Source organism: Zingiber officinale, chromosome 3A (genome assembly GCF_018446385.1).
Source record: "Zingiber officinale cultivar Zhangliang chromosome 3A, Zo_v1.1, whole genome shotgun sequence".
Lineage (NCBI taxonomy): Eukaryota > Viridiplantae > Streptophyta > Magnoliopsida > Zingiberales > Zingiberaceae > Zingiber > Zingiber officinale.
In genome coordinates, this window is record NC_055990.1 from 160,629,382 (window position 1) to 160,646,061 (window position 16,680).

The 16,680-nt window shown below is 34.6% G+C and overlaps 1 protein-coding gene across 3 annotated transcripts; it reads right to left on the bottom strand.

Moving 5' to 3' along the window:
• Positions 1–292: 292 nt before the first annotated feature.
• LOC122053123 (acyl-CoA-binding domain-containing protein 6-like) lies at positions 293–14,771 on the bottom strand. 3 transcript variants are annotated; one of them, XM_042615011.1, is made up of 19 exons: positions 14,542–14,771; positions 14,175–14,245; positions 12,895–12,958; positions 12,752–12,823; positions 12,044–12,244; positions 11,885–11,962; positions 11,507–11,617; positions 11,331–11,397; positions 11,190–11,251; positions 10,797–10,936; positions 9,406–9,532; positions 9,215–9,329; positions 8,349–8,437; positions 8,139–8,222; positions 7,892–8,065; positions 7,563–7,718; positions 7,412–7,471; positions 2,395–2,452; positions 293–703 (listed from the first exon to the last, which is right to left on the bottom strand). In XM_042615011.1, the coding sequence occupies exons 1-19, from the start codon at positions 14,695–14,697 to the stop codon at positions 489–491; spliced, it is 2,100 nt and encodes a 699-aa protein (XP_042470945.1). In that variant the 5' UTR covers positions 14,698–14,771; the 3' UTR covers positions 293–488. The 3 variants fall into 3 exon arrangements, with proteins under 3 accessions (XP_042470945.1, XP_042470944.1, XP_042470946.1); XM_042615010.1 differs by having other exon boundaries at positions 12,044–12,247; XM_042615012.1 differs by lacking the exon at positions 2,395–2,452 and having other exon boundaries at positions 12,044–12,247.
• Positions 14,772–16,680: the final 1,909 nt, after the last annotated feature.

Genomic DNA, 16,680 nt, shown 5'->3' on the forward strand with positions numbered 1-16,680 from the left:
GTGAAAGATGACTTGATTCCAAACAGAAATTATTTTATCTTAACAAAATATTCTCTTTTAATCATAATTTTCTACTGTGATAGAAACTGAAAGTACTATTAGCAATTCAATGATATGGTGGAAACGCTAGAATGTCTACCGAGATAACGCTAGTATTGAAAAGAAAGTAATTTTCATGAAGCATATGATAACAATATCGTAAGATCTTACAAAAAGAAAGTATGTAGTAATTGAAAATAAAATAAATTACAAGCAATACGAGTCTAGGACGAACAAAGACAAATGCAAGACGGGGAAAAAAGGTCAAAAGGATATTGTTTCTTGAATCAGTACTTTTATAGAGTACAAACTTTGGTGTGGTTGAAGTCTCATCACTTTTTACGTCTACTTTGTAATTAAAAAAAAATATATCAATCAGAATGAAGAATGCTACAAGAAGGGTATATGCTTTGTACGAGCATTAGGCAGGGGGTGGAGGGCTTCCACTATCAGCAAGCCAGCTCCACACGTTGTACGAGGATTAGGCAGGAGGTGGAGGGCTTCCACTGCCAGCAAGCCAGCTCCACACGCCACCGGAGCTTTGCTGTTGCTGAATGCTTAGAGCTTCCTGTTCTGAGGCCGCCTTCTGCCGCCGAAGCAGCTCCACTTCCTTCTCCAATGCCTCCATCGCCTGCAATTTTTGCCGTAGTTCTGCCACGTCCACCTATCAAGAATATAACTTCTTAGGTATCTGTTAATTGTAAACATAGATACTTGAATGCATACATGTTTCACGTCAATCAGCACACGTCCAGAACAATACAAAATGGAAGTCATCTTCAGCATTGAACTCGAGAAAAATATTCGTAAAAATAAAACATACATCAAGAAAGCTACAACAGGTTTTCAGCCTCCCATTTATTTTTTGAAAAATGAGCACACATGAATAAAGGAATTGGAGTAGGAGATTAAGTGAGTTTGGGTAATAATGACAGTAGGAGAAAGGTTTCAAGCTTGCAATGGAGAAATTTGCTTTCATTCTACCAGGTTAAAAAAATGCCCCAGCGAAAGTCTTGGCATTCTAGGATTGATGAAGTGCAAATAGGTGATTTGCTGCCAATGATGGTGGATGTTATCAATTAATACTAATGCTGTTTGAGGATAATTAAGGTTTATTTACAACAGTAATCATTTTGGAAAAGCAAGGTCGAACCATCAGTTCTCTATAGCTTTGTAGTTGTGCTAAGGAATTCAATAACAGTCAAGGTAGTTTTCAGTTGTAAACACCATGAAGTTAATTCTGCTGAGAGAAATAGTAATGATAGTATCTTAGAAGATAATACAAAGTTTAACTAGAAGAGGAAGGATTACTTTGGCAAGAATCACAATGTTTTTTGTGGGATGTTGGTGAAGCTGCAGAACAACACTTATTCAAAAATTAAGTGGGCCTTTATTGGACAATACATATAATTATCAAGTGCAATAGCCAAGCAGAAATTATTTTGGGGGGAGACACTGGAAAATAGAATGGCCTAAAATATTGTTGCTTGCTGTGTGCAGGGTACGGAGAGATACTGATTTATCTGGCTTAATGGGAATTTTGAGAAAAACAATTTTTGGCTAGAATCGAATTGCTTAACTAGGGGTGAAAAAAATACAGAAAATTTTAATATACCGCACATACCATACCAATATTTACCGTTCATACCGAAGATTATGGTATACTAAAAATTTTGATACAATATTATACCGTACCTAAAATTTCGATATCCGCATCAGTATGAAATTATTATTTTTCGATATTTCGGTATATACTGAAATACCTAATATATTCTCTTATAAATTATTTACTATTCTAATTAGATCTAAAAGTTTTATTGGCAGTCCAAGTCAACTCCGTTCTCCCCTTGAGGAATTGATATATGATAAAAATTATTTATTATTCTACTTAGGCTTAAAAGTACCTCCTTTCAAACTATGTTCTCCATCGTCGCCCACTCTGATCAGTAAACCAAGCCATTGCCCCTCCTCCAATTCGAGCTCGTTAGCATCCCCTCCAAGGTCGATTCCACTCCTTGATCTCTTTCCCCTTTCCTCTTCCCGAAAACTCTAAACAGGACCTAGTCCTCTTTAAACCCTAACCCAAGACTATCTTCTCATCGCTCTTCATTCCTATTTCTCTTCACGAAGTCTTTGCCCTAACCCATATGCACTCCTCGATTTACTTGAAGTATTTGATGAAGCATTCATCGTCTCCACCAAGTCTATTTTCAAATTTTGGCAAGAAAGCGAAAGGTTTGATTTCTCTTATCCAACTTTTTCCTCTCTTTTTTGGATTTAGCATTGTATTTAATGGTTATGTTTCGAATCACAAATTCTTTGTTTACATGTGTAGTGAATCATATGAATTATTACCTTTTCCAAGATGGAGTCTAATAGCCAAGTTCATCCCAAACATCAAACGCAACATAATCTAAAATACAAAGTCTATGGGTCAAAAAAGATTAAGAAAATCTTCCAAATCAAAGCCTCATATAGCTCTTAAACAATTAAGGCATATATCTTGGGAGCATTGTGAAAAGGGAAAAAAGAACAAGGAATAGAGATATGCAAATAGTGCGAAGTTGAGATCCCAGCAGCTTACGGAAGTACTAGTGGGTTAAAAAACCACTTCGTAAAGAGGTGCAAGTCAAGTCCACTCTATGAAGCAAGTGAGAATGTTAAAAGTCAACCTACATTGATGAATGAGACTATAGGACAAGTGCCCTAGTTCCTCATACTTATAATCAAAAAAGATGTGAATTGAAATTGTCAAGGTATGTGATTGTCGATGAAGTATCTTTTAGGACTGTCGAAAGGAAGGGGTTTGTAGAGTTATTATATGAATTACAACCGAGATTCAGAATTCCTGATAAAAGAAAGTTGCAAGTATGGTTTATGATCTATTCTTAGTTGAGAAAGCTAAAATACAAAGTGTGATTGGCGACCAAAGGGTAAGTATCACAACTGATACTTGGACATCCATTCAAAACATAAATAATGTAGTAGTGACAACTCACTTTTTGGATAGTGATTGGAAGTTACATAAAAGAATAATTAACTTCACAAATATCACTAGTTATATAGCAAAATAAATTGGCAAGATGGTTGAGGTATGTCACAATGGGGGATAGAAAAAGTCTTTTCAATTGTAGTCGACAATGCTTCCTCTAATGGCACTGCAATTGATTACTTGAAAAGAAGAATAAAAGTGAAAATTCATTGTTATTTGAAGGGAAATACTTGCACTTGAGGTGCGTGGGTCATATACTTAACTTAATTGTTAAGGATGGCTTGAAGAAGCTTAATGTTTCAATTAAAGCTATAAGGAATGCAGTTGTTTTTATTCATTCTTCCTCATCAAGGTTGAATAAATTTAGGGAGTTTGCCATACTATCCAAGTTTTCTAGTACATCAACAGTACTTATGGATGTCAAAATAAGGTGGAATGCAACTTATAAAATGCTCAAAGTTGCATTACAGTATAGAAGGGTGTTCGAAAGGATGGCCGAAGAATGATTGCCTTTTATGAATTACTTGTACGAAAAAGATGAAAAGGGTAAAGAAAGGATGGGGCCTCCAATTGCTGATGATTGGGAGAATGCAAGACTTTTGTACACTGTCTAAAAAATTTTATGATGTCACTTTGGAGCTAAGTGGTGCAATCACTTATCAATTATTGCATTACAAATTGAGATTGAGAGAAAGAGAATTGATGATTTGGATCCAACTCTTTAAAAGATAGCATGTGCAATAAAGTTAAAGTTTGACAAGTATTGGGGGAATTGATATAATATGAACCCTTTGATATTTATTGAGAATATTTTGGACCCGAGGAACAAGTTTCAAATGATCAAAATCGGTGTCAAAATTTGGAGGTACTCCTACAAGGATCCAAGAGTTTGTTGATAAGGTCAAACAAAACTTGATAACTTTGTGAACGGAGTACAAGGGAATAAATGATATATTGAATGTTGAGAATTAAAGTATGTAAATAGAGTGTGATAGTGGAGATGGTGGTACTAGTGGTGGTCTTTGTGATGAATTGTTTGATGATGTGGAAGCACAAAACGAGAAAAAAAAAAAAAACTTCAAGAGATATCCAATGAAGTGGATAAGTACCTAGTCAATGACATTGAAAAACAATCTAAACAATCTTTCAATCTTTTGGAATGGTGGAGAGGAAGTGAAACTAGATACCCGATCCTTTCAATTATTGCCAAGAATATTTTTGCAATTCCATGCTCAACTGTTGCTAATGAGTCCGCTTTTAGCTTGGGCAAAAGGGTTGTGGATCCTTTTAGAAGCAGTTTGAGTACTAAAATGGTACAGGCATTGGTGTCCACCAGTGATTGGAGCGAAGTTTAATTTTTGAAAAGATCCAACGGATGATGACCTTTAATTATATAAGGAAATTGAAGAAATTGAAAAGAATAAAAGTTTTTTATTTAATTAAATTTAAACTGAAATAATAGCTTGTTAATCTAACCTGAAATATAATGCTTCTTTTTTACAACTGCAAATGCCACTCAAGACTATGCTAGAGCTACTTGTTCTACATCCACCTCCACTTTGGTCTAACTTGAAGAGTACGATTATATTTACATCACTGGTTGGATGTCTATTGAGATCAAAGTGCAGGGTCACTAAGAGAGGTAGACAGACTAAGATGAGAGAAACTCTCTTCAAAAAGTCTAGTACTATTCAAAGTTGAAAAATAAATCACAGTTAAAGAGATGCAAAGAAAACATATAAACTATTATTAACCAAAAGAGATCTAAATTACTTAGGCATTATTAATGGTGTCTTAAGTGGCAATCAATGACTAAGTGGTGCAATAAAACCCATATGCCCACCTTTAAAGATATAATCATGTAATGAAGCTCAATTGCCCTTAGTTTGTTAGAATTGCTTATTCATGGTTTCCAAGATAGTCCCATATAAAACAATATGTCTATTTATACAAAAAAGAATTATAAAAATAGTGAAAGGGTCACTCCGTCCTTAAATGGAACCACTATATTTTCATAAAAAGAGTCACTCCGCTTACATGGCAAGATTGCATATAAAATGTTAGATTATGCATAATAACTCTCTCTTTCTATCCATATATTATTTTTTGAAATGGAGCCACTATCAATATCTTGACATCAAGTTTTTACACACAATGCCTTTCTATAGGATTGTGCTTATTTTGGCACAATATGTTTTCTTTGTTGCTATACTTTTGTTTTTCTTCTTAGTGCTTAATTTTGGCTAACTTTGGATTCTTAAATTGTTTTTAACAAGACATTTTTTATTGGCTAGTGTTTTCTTCAGCTATTATATGTATTCATGAAAATATATTTCTGCAAGAACATTTTTTAACTTCGTTTTTTGACATAATGCTTTGCTTATTATTTGTTGCTGTCAATTATCAAATTACTAGAATCGCGCTAGATAGAAGATGTGTGGAAAAGGAGGGAAACTCTCACAAAATCAATTCCCCTCCTTTCTCTCATATCTTCCATCTTACTAATCAATGTTGAAGTATTTGGTGAACTCTTTTGATGATATGAAGTTTGTGTGCAGTAAGTTTTTTTTTGAGACCTTACAACAGCAAGAGTTATTAGAAAATTGAAATCCTTATGAAATGATATCTAATCGGATGATCTCACCATATTGATTTCAAGCCGCTGTTTGTTTTGTTCACTAATGCATTTATGTAAAATGGTTTTGACTTTTAACATTTCAATATTAACATCTTATGCATGCTCTACCTCATGTATTCTTATTGGTCAAATGCTTGACGCTCATTTAAAATTTTTGCTGTTACAGGACTTGCAAATTAAGTCCCTCCACCACCCGCTCAGTCAACTACCATAAACAATGATCCTGCTATAATTTTGGTAGGACAATGATACGCATATTCATAATTGTTGACTTTAAAGTATCTTATCTTAAAGTTATTAATAGTCACATTATCCTTGGCAGTGGAGGTGCAGCAGATGTTACTTCCCATTATGGGGCTTGATCTGACCTAACGCAAATTACAAAGCACTTGCTTTTGTTTTTTGATAAGAAAAAATACTTCATTTTGTAATCAATACTTTAGTTCTTCCTGTTGTGATCAATACTTTAGTTGTTGTTAGTGATGGGTTGTGTGTTTTTTAAATCTTATTGTTTGTTTGCTGTCTAGTAATGCCTTGTTATTATGAACAGGAGGTATTACATGTGGCTTCTGAATTGATTGTATCTGATTCTTTGCGTCAAAGTGATTTTCAATATAGATGGTATTGTAAAACGATACTATACCGAAATTTTGATATACCGAAATTTTGATATACTGAAATTTTCGATATGAACAAATATGAAATTCATACCATATTGAAAATCCAATATACCAAAGTTTCAATATACTGAAATTTTCGGTACGGTATACATATAATAGGCAAAATTCGGTATATCGTACCAAACCAGCCCTATTTGAGTGGAATGTCTTCTAGGGCTAGGATTTTCCTTTTCAATCATATTAGGGAGTTGGAAGTCAATATGAAAGTTAGTCTTCTACTCCTTTTAATGTTTAGCTTTCCATCACAAAACAAAATCCATCTTTCACTAATCTTGATGTTTTCTCTTGTTGGCCCCTTTACATGGTTCTTAATGTCACTTGTGACTACTCTTAAGCAATGTTTTATAAATCATACCAGACTGACCAATTCAACCAGGAACTGACTAGTCAAGCATTACTAAGTTGAGAGGGAATTTATTGTATTGTTGTTATTCATAGAAGGGAACTATTTCACCATATAGAGTTTCAATATTATAGGTAATAACTAAACACATGATGCAGGACTAAACCATAACACAATTAATATAATAACAATTAAATCTTAATATGAATAGCAGGGAATGGTTGAATAAACTTCTAGTCTCTTGTGTGATCGTCGTGTGTTCATTATGCTGAAAGGAAAGTGTCGTAAGTATAATTGTCATTCTTTGTCAATCAAACTAGTTGGGCAATTATAAGACGACATACAAATGCAGTAGAAGAAAAGATAATGCAAAGATAGATGATTACTAGAAAAATAAATAACATAAATATAATCCCAAAGCAATTAGGTGTAGCTCCATACATGATAAAAGGAGGAAAAAAAGGTTAAAAGGTATGTCATGTTCAAAGATAACCAAGAGATGTACACAGATTGAATTAATGAGTCGAAGATGTGAATGGTAGAGAGAGACCAACAATCATTAGATTTCACAATAAAAATGTGTAAATACCTTTCGATATTACTGGTGATATAGCATTCAATAGTGTCTGATAGAGGGATAAACTCAATGTAGCCTAAAGGCCCTAAACAGTTGGAAGTTAGAGGTAACACGACCAAATCCAATGATGATAAATGTGTACCTCAAGTTTAAAGCATCTTGACTGTTCAGCAGCAAGCTGACCTCGAACTGACTGAAGTTCCTATAGTTCATAATTAAAATGGATGGGTTAAAATTTTGAATACAAACAACACCTTATTATGATTAAGAAGAAACATCAAGATGAAGCTTGCCTTAGTAAGTTCAGAATTCTTCATCTCAGCTACAGCTGACTCTTGCTTGAGCTGTACAGTATGCATTTGTTCTTTGTCAAGTGTTGCTTCTAATTCTCGTTTCTCTGCGTCCAGGGTTTCCACAATGTGCCCTATGGTTTCTTTATTGCTGACACTCTGAAATTTAAGTCAACAAAAATTGAAATAGCTACTATGATTTCCACATGATCCTATTAAATTAAAAGAAAACATCGATGCAGAATTGTAAACCACTTATGTTTTTCTGTCACTCGGCACAATTCAATACAAACAGTTGGTTATGCTGACATCTTAACAAGATGTTACATTACCATTTGCTCTGAGTCACCATTGTCCACCACAATTTCCTTGATCTTTTTATTCTGAGTTACTTCGAACTCTGGTTCCATATCTCTGCTAGCATCTACAGCAATAGTGTCCGATTCTGGCCCATCTATCATCCTTGACTGTGAATGTGATACGTGGCTGGGTTTGAGTACATAGACCTAACCAAACAGAAATTTTGCATTAACACAAGCATGAGAAAAAAAAATCTTAAATGGATGATTAAGTATTTACTTCATTGTTATAACGCCCATTATAACCTCCAAAGGAAAGAAGGAAATCTTCCCCCTTGTGTGTGTTTGTGAGCAAGCTTAAGCCCTAAAATATAATTGCAATAATAGTAGTCTTGAACTCACAATACATTTGAAATAAGAAATAACTTTCATGAACATAATAGCCAACAGTAGCAAAGATAAACTAGACAGTAAAAAACCTTATGCATACCTCACTAGCAAGGGGCACGCGTCCTTCAACAGTGGTAACAACAGACCATACTAGTGTGGCCATGTTCAAAACAAGAGTCTCAGAGACCCCTGAAAACAAGCTTAGAAGTGCAGAAAGAATTAGAAACAAGAAATCAACAATAATTGACTCTAAGTTGAAAAACGGGCAATTAACATAAACGACTATTCATAAAAGCCTAATTCAACCTCACAAAAACAAAAATGTCACAGCTAATTTATACTCTTGCCAGAATGAAAATGCAATATATATACGGTTTTGATAGCCTGGGCGACACGCATGGGTGCCTCAGTGCATGGGAGATGGAGGCGCCCACATGCGTCGTGCATGCATGTCGCACATGCTATATATATATATATATATATATATATATATATATATACCTTAAGGATAGCAGACATTGAATACTACTACAAAATACAAAGTGAACATTAAAGTTGCAGTTTAGTTTCATAATGCTTATCGAATGTAAAACAAAGTGAACCCATTTTCCTTGGGGCTACTGCTGTCTCCAGAATCCTTATATGTTTAAAAGGTTTCAACTTTAATATATTTTTTTTAATACTTCGAATATTTATCCAGGTTTGCAGCTCTGTGTCCTTAAATGCCCTTTTACTACTTTACCTTGGTAATTGTACCTTCATTCTCATTGACCATATTGTTTTTAATAATTAACAATGTAGCTAGCCATCTTATTGGACTGTACATTAAAACTTCAGAAAGGCAACAAATAGGTGAACAAAACAGCATAAAGACCATGATGCGAGTAGCTGAGGATTTATTAGTCTCCGTTCAAAGAGGAAAATGGCAAGAATACGTCTAGAAAAAGAAACTCTTCAAAAACATACCATTCTTATTATTACCACCTCCAGCAATGAACCAGTTCTCCCGAATAGTTATACCTGCATGGCCAGCTCGTGGCCCAGGAACCACACCCTGCTGCTCTGGTTCTGACCATTCCATCTAGATAAAGAATGAATATTAGAAAAGAACATAATCTATCATCATCATACCATCATCAGAAAAGAGAGATCCTTACAGTTTGCAGGTCAAGCATATGCAGATCATTAAAACATGTGGCATGAGAACCACCACCAAAAATTAGGAGATACTGGTCAGCATGACAAGCAGCAGCATGTTCAGATCTTGGAGAGGGAGCCGCACCTCTAAAACATAAAAAAGACAGAAGAATTAGTCAATGAATAGTAGCATTCTCTGTCAATTCAGATTTACATAAAAATAGTCTAATCAAAAAGACCACTGAAACTTTGGCTTTGAAGTCTAATCTAGCTGGCACTTTGTCGACAAAGGCATTCTGATATGCTGTCGTGCTTAGGGGTGTCAAGCAGAGGTTGTGGCCCAGACCATATCAATCTTAAATGGGCTAGATCAGGCCTGACATGAGCTGAGCTGAGGTGGACCTAACATGAAGCGTGTGCGAGCCAGTCATGTTGTGCAGCAGTATGCCTGCTCATGTGCCAAACTTGGCACAACCCATAACAAGGTTGTGCTAAACATGGCTCGTGCCTGTGACAAGCACAGGCCATATTTTGGGCTTGGAAAAAACCCAGACCAGGCTGGGCACGATCCCTTACTCGGGTTGACCCACATATTAGGCACCACTCAAGCACAAGACTACCCCTTTTTCTTATAATTTTCCAATATATCCATTCTTTTGTATTAAAAAAATAAAAATAGAAGAATTTTAGTCATCCTGCTATTAAAATAATTTAAAATTCTAAACTTTAAAACTAAAAATCCTTTAATATTCTATAACTACCCTCCCTGCCCTCCAACTCTCAACCAGCAAGTTCTTAGTCTCCTATTCACTCATTTTCCAATCTCTGTACTCATCTCTCATTTTCATTTCTAATCACTCAATCTCATCTCTCATTCTTAACCCTCAACCTTAAATCTCAAATTCTTAAATGCCTATTATAATATTCCACAATTCAATTTGAGCAAAATCAATGTCATCACTCATCAGCAAGGGCATGGGTCTACAATGTGAACGAGAGGAATGATTATATGGTGGCTCAACATTTATGGCTGCATCATGGACCCAAATCTGTCTTGAGTCAAGTCTACACAAACTTGGGCCATGCTTTGCCCAACACAACTCCAACATGATTGGATTCATCCTAACTGAATCCAATCATGCCTGACCCAGGCACAGACCATTGACAAGCCTGCAATGCCAGTAAGACTACCTGAATTATGCATGTAATTATGCCCATTAAAGTTCTCTATTTGCATAGAACATGTCACAAATGCAGTCTCAAAATCCAAATTCGTTTTCCTTAGTACTAAGTTGCTAACTACAATTATGACACAAGTAGTTTGTGTATTGAAAATATTTGCTAACTCAATATGCAAACCCAAAAAGCTAAGGTCAAAGAAGTTCAAGAAGATAAAAAAATAAATTCTTACATAGCATCAATGTCATCCCAGGTCATGGTTTCCAAGTCAAGTATGTTCAAATCATTGAGAAGAGATCTCTTCGCATCTTCACCACCAAATATGACTAAAGTGTTTCCAACAAGTGTAACTGATTGGCCTCCACGGGAAATCTTCAATTAAAGCAAATAGTCAATTAGATTTTGGCCATATTAACTGAAACGATTCTGAGTGGGTAGGTAAAAAACATTGGAATAAATTTCCTGAACTTATCATTTTAACTTTGGGTGTTTATCCTAAGTTTTTGGTTTGAATTACTAAAAAAAATAAAATTTAAATCTATAAATTCTGGTGGCATTTAAGGTTTCCTGACTTGATTCAATGGTCAAGATTATGCACTTGAATACTAGATCAAAGAAAACTTACTGGTGGTTTCCCATATGTCTTTAAATTTGACCATAAACAAGTTGCTGGATCAAATTCTTTCACTAGAATAATTAGAATAACACTGCTTCAGGTGGAGGGAAAAAAGCAAGGCACAATATTTACAAAACAAAATGATTTAACCTATTATGGCCTCGGATGGATCTTTTGTATGGCCAGCAATTGATAAAATCTTGCCTCCCCAAGGAATCTGAATGTAGGATAATAACAGGAAAATTTCCATTATATACTCTTGAATTATAGCCACTCTTAGCAACTCTAATGTTGCTAAAAATAGAAAATAAATCTTCATGCAGTACCAATGAATGGCCGGCAGAGGGGGCAACAGAAGCAGGGTTTGAAGAATCCAAGGAACCTGCTAATTCTTTGGCTTCAATCCTTGACCATGACAAAGTTTTCAAATCTAAAACCTGCAATAATTAGATATAACTAAAGTCATTGAATTTAGATTTCATCAGTATATTACAGAAAAAAGAAAAGAAATAAAATTGGAGGAACTATGAACCATTGGATCAATAAGTTCCCATTAAATTTTATTAAACATGTTTCTCAAGAGCACAACAATTCCAGCTAAAAAAACAATTATTTGGTTACAGTTTTATTAACCAAGTTGTACATTTCAATGGCAACCACAAAATAGTTTCATTATGTTAAAATACTCCAAATGTTGTGCTTACCTGGAGATCATTAAGGTAGCGCCCATTGTGATTTCCACCAAAAATGTACATTTTATCATGTAAGACAGCTGCTCCATGCTGCACACAAATTAGTTTTCAGCTATAGAGGAATAATGCTCGGAGCTATAATTTGAAAACACAACAGAAAAGAGAGAACACCGCATAACGAGGCTTAGGGCGTTGTCCGGATACTGGTGGTGCAACCCATTGATCATAAATACCAACTGAGTCAAGTCCCTCCTTTATCACATCTTTATCTTCCATATCCAATGGAAGCCCATTTTCAGAAGAAATAGTTTTTATTTCAGGAAGGGAATCTCCAATTTCTGAAGTTGATTGAGAAGCTGACTCTAATTTTGGCTTCTAAGACAATTAATAAATAGATTAGAAACATGCGCAATCATAGCCCATCAAGCAAGGGTAAAAAAGGATAATCATAGATACATACAGCAATCAAGTTAGGAAGAAGAATATCATATAGTCAAAGCGAATTTTAGCAAATAGTGAATCAAAAAATGCAAACACTACACAATCACACTACACCAAAACACAAAATACAGTTTCATTTAGAAGTAATAGTTTGGCCATCAGGTTTTTGAATTGCAACATTCATTTTCTAAGCTTCACTATTATAAATATTTTTTTAATACTTTTACAGACATTATTTCTTGTCAATCTACTCATGAAGCTTACATTTCATATTTTATGTCCATCCAATATATTGAGTAACAACTATTAAATTGCCATGAAATGAATATTCCATGCAACACAATATTATAATAGGTCTCAATTTGTTAAAAATCAGTTTTCTTTTCTAAAATGAATATTGATGAATAAAATTAAAAAATACTTCATTAGTGTACTTACAAACATTTCTACATCTACACTAGGCTCTTCTGCTACTTGAGGAACACGAGAATACCAAGCAGGTTCTTCCTCCTGGAAGAAGGCAAAAATAATGAATATCCTTGTACATTTACAACATACGCAACAGTAAGGTATGAACATACTTCCAGAATTTTAACAAACAGACGCATTGCTTCAGTTGAAGCCATATTTCCAAGTCCATGCCAACTGTAAGGAAAACAACTTTTTAGTACTATACATTCAGAAAGAACACTAAATACTGAATCATGCAATTATTTAGATAGGACTATGATACTAACGTAGTGAAAGAAAATAACTACATGCACATTCTCGTAGACAATCGACAAACAAGACCTTTTAGGTAAGAAGAAGATGCTTGAGGAATTCTTAACAAATTTGTGGGAAAGAACAAAGAAAAAATTAATAAAAAACATGCTTAACGCATAAGAACAGCCAAATAGTCCTTTTCTCTTGTAGGAAAGATGCATCTGATACCTTTAAAATACCAAATATTATTTTTAAAAAAAAAAAACATTGGAGACAAGCTGTTTGAATGAGTTGAATTAATGGAGAACTTTAAACATTGTAAATCAACGCATCACAACAACAACCATACGGAAGATAATAAATAAATGTTTGATAAATCTAAGTCCACAATAACTGTTACTGAAACAAAAAAGGGAAGAAAAGATTTGTTTCACCTTGTATATGGTAAACATCAGTTGACTGTTAAGATCAAATACTATGTCATACTTAGACGAATGCTAAGAGATTCCGTTTCCAAGTTTCTCCATGTTTACAAATTGTCTCAAGCTTCATTTATAACTCACAATTTTTTGTCATAATTCTAACCACACAAACATACAAAATTGATCTTTCTTAAAAAAAGAATTCTACCAATGCACTGTTCCAGATTTTATTCTTCATGAACAAAGAATATTAATGCATCTTTCTAATCAACTCATATTCAGCAACAAGTACATTGTCTAAAGACCAACATACAATCATTGGCATACATCAACACTTGATCCCCCTCCCACTAGTTTCTTTAGTTCATAATGATTACTTTGGCATATTCAGCTTGAAATAACTTAAACCATCTACAGAAAAGTAAATACCAGGAAACATGAAAAATTAAAAGAAATTTCTTACAGAACTTAAGGATAGAGAAAGTAATCCTAGAATTGAATAAAAAAACATAGCCTCTCACTTATTTTTATTTAAATCTTTAGTTGCAAATGTCAAAATTTTAATATCTACTAAAAACTAGTTAAGTGCTAAACATAGGAAATGAATTTCGGGTGCATCTATAACAAGTTTCTAAAACATCTAATTCAATAAGTAAAAACCATAACATAGAGCACTGCATATATGACAACTTTAAAATAAAAATAAAAATAGGAAATAGCAGCGTAACAGAAACCTCGTCCATTTGCTTTGCTCAACGGGATTCCATGCTCTAGGTTTGGGAGCAGTGCACGGACCAACGGTAGCCTAAATCCACAAATTAGATCAGATAAAACCACAAAAAAAAACCCCCGCAACTTGCGTATTCACACCAAGATCGCATCACATTAGGGGTAGATCTAGCATTCGCGATAACACCAAACGAAGATCTATATCAGATCAACTAGAGCTACAGTTCTACCAAAATTCAACTCCCACCTGCAGATCCATCAGATCCTATAGAATGAAGACCAAGAAGACACTAGACAAAAAAAAACAAATGCGGATCGCCGATAACCACAGAAATCAACCATAGCTGTAGAGGGTAAAATCGCGGATCTGACCTGCTGGTAGAGGCCGTAGAGCAAGAGGGCAACGTCGTTCTGAAATCTCGAGACGGCGGTGGAGTCCCCAGGCGATCCGCCGAAACCGGCATAGGCGGCAGCCACATAGAACCTCTCGGGATACGGAAGGCCGGAGCTCGTCCTCGACGTCGCCATTTTTGAGTCCTCTGCCCAGAGAGTGCTCCTAAAATTCTATGACAATATATTATTGCATAAATAAATATCCGCGCAATGGCGCGGCTTAATATTCTACCAAAATTTATATATCAAATCAGAAAATTAAATTTTTTTTTAAAAAAATAAAATATCAGTTTAATGACAGAAACATTTATCACAATTTATATTTTAAATCTAAGAATATTAATGAATTAAAATAGCTAAATCTGCACTCTTAATTTGTTACTAAAAAATACATTATATATGTTTTCGTATTTTTTTTTCAAAAGCACCAAAGCCGTTGCGCCATGGAGTAATGGAAAAAGAATATATTGTTATTATTAATTCAACATTTTTCTATTGATAGTCTTTTGCAGATAAAGATCAGTCAGTGGAAGATTTATAGCATATAATTTATGTTATAAATTTTTCAATATAAATCTCTCATTTACTATATAGGTGAGATTTATAATTTTTTTTTATAAATCTGTATCAAAATCTTAGGACCAGGTTTATAAAAAAAATAATGGAAAAAGGGTAGAGAGAGAGTTTAAAAAAAAGTTGAGTTTTTAAAAGAGAGAGGTTTTATGATAATAGAGAGTGATTCTTAAAAAAATAAGGTTTTAACTTTTGATATGATAATGATGTGGCAGAGCATAAACCTCTTTAAGAAATTTATGACTGTGAATGTCCTAATTTATATTCTAACGTCTGACATAGTTAAGTTAGCATTGACGTGGAATGATATCAAATTAACCGTCCTCTATGGGCATCCACATTAGCATTAACACTTGAACGTGTTAATGCCAATATGTTTTATTTTTCATTTATTTTTTTGATAAGCAAAGCATTAGCGCATTCAATTGCATGAACGCGTTAATGTCACCTTGACATTAACATCAAATATTAACGATTCAATGTGGAAGCTCTAACATATGGGTCAAATTATCCTGATAGACTCCTAGGCTCCTAGGTTATCTGTTGCGAGTGTTACTTTATTTATCCGGATGACTGGTGGAAAACTTTTATAGGATCGGACTGGTCACCCCAAGCTCGATGTTACCCAACCTAATTAATCAGAAATTAACCGTCCTCTAATAATTTTTTTTTTTAATTTTGCTTATAAGTGTCCCGGGATTATGGTGCCGTGGTAGAGTATTTAGATTGTCACATAGATACTCACGGTTATAGGCATGCAACCAAAATATATTAGGCTTCTTAGCCGCCTGTCGCTAGTGTTTCCCGATTTATTTTAATGACCGATAGAAAATTTGATAGGGTCGAGCCAATCATCCCCAGAGCTATTAAGTTTATCATTTTTTAAGTTTTGCTTATAGGTGTCACGATAAATGATATAGTGGTAAGATGTCTTTTCAATTTCTTAGATATTTAATGCAATGGATAATTATCGAATTTGTTGATTCATGCACGAATATCGGAAATGCCTATTGAATCCTCTGATAAAAATGTTAGGGTCGATTTGTTCTAGGGGATGAATAGCTCGTCGTGCTTCGATTGTTCGCTTTGTGATGATGAAATGCAACGGAAATACATACAAAGCATATTCACAATGCTAACACTAGGATTTACTTAGTATCCATCTTGAAAAGAGATGACTAATCCAAGAATCCATACACACAACGTTCACTTCACTAATAAAAACACTCCATGTAACTATCGGAAGTGGAGAAACCTCGTACATCACTCACACATACAACAACTCAACACAAGAAGAAAAAAAAGAATACAAATAACAACCCTCTCTTCTGTCTTATTTGTCCCTTGTTGTTGCCTTTTGAACCCAGAAGTGCACTAGCACTTGTCCCCAAGAGCCTTTAAGAACTGGTTGTGAGTAGTGGAGAAATCACGTGAAGAATCGCGCGTGAAAGCACTGAGAAAAACACTCGCAACGGTTATATACTATGCACTCCTGCAGCTCCCAATCGATTGTCATGTCACATCCCAGCCATCGCAGCTGTCCAT

What these genes read in the sequence shown, in the direction of transcription:
- LOC122053123 (XM_042615010.1), bottom strand. Translation starts at nt 14,697, where the DNA reads ATGGCGACGTCGAGGACGAGCTCCGGCCTTCCGTATCCCGAGAGGTTC. An exon ending in AGACATATGGGAAACCACCA is followed by an intron (nt 10,937 to 11,189) that starts GTAAGTTTTCTT and finishes CTTTAATTGAAG; the next exon opens with ATTTCCCGTGGAGGCCAATC. An exon ending in TGGGATGACATTGATGCTAT is followed by an intron (nt 9,533 to 10,796) that starts GTAAGAATTTAT and finishes TTTATGTTTTAG; the next exon opens with AGGTGCGGCTCCCTCTCCAA.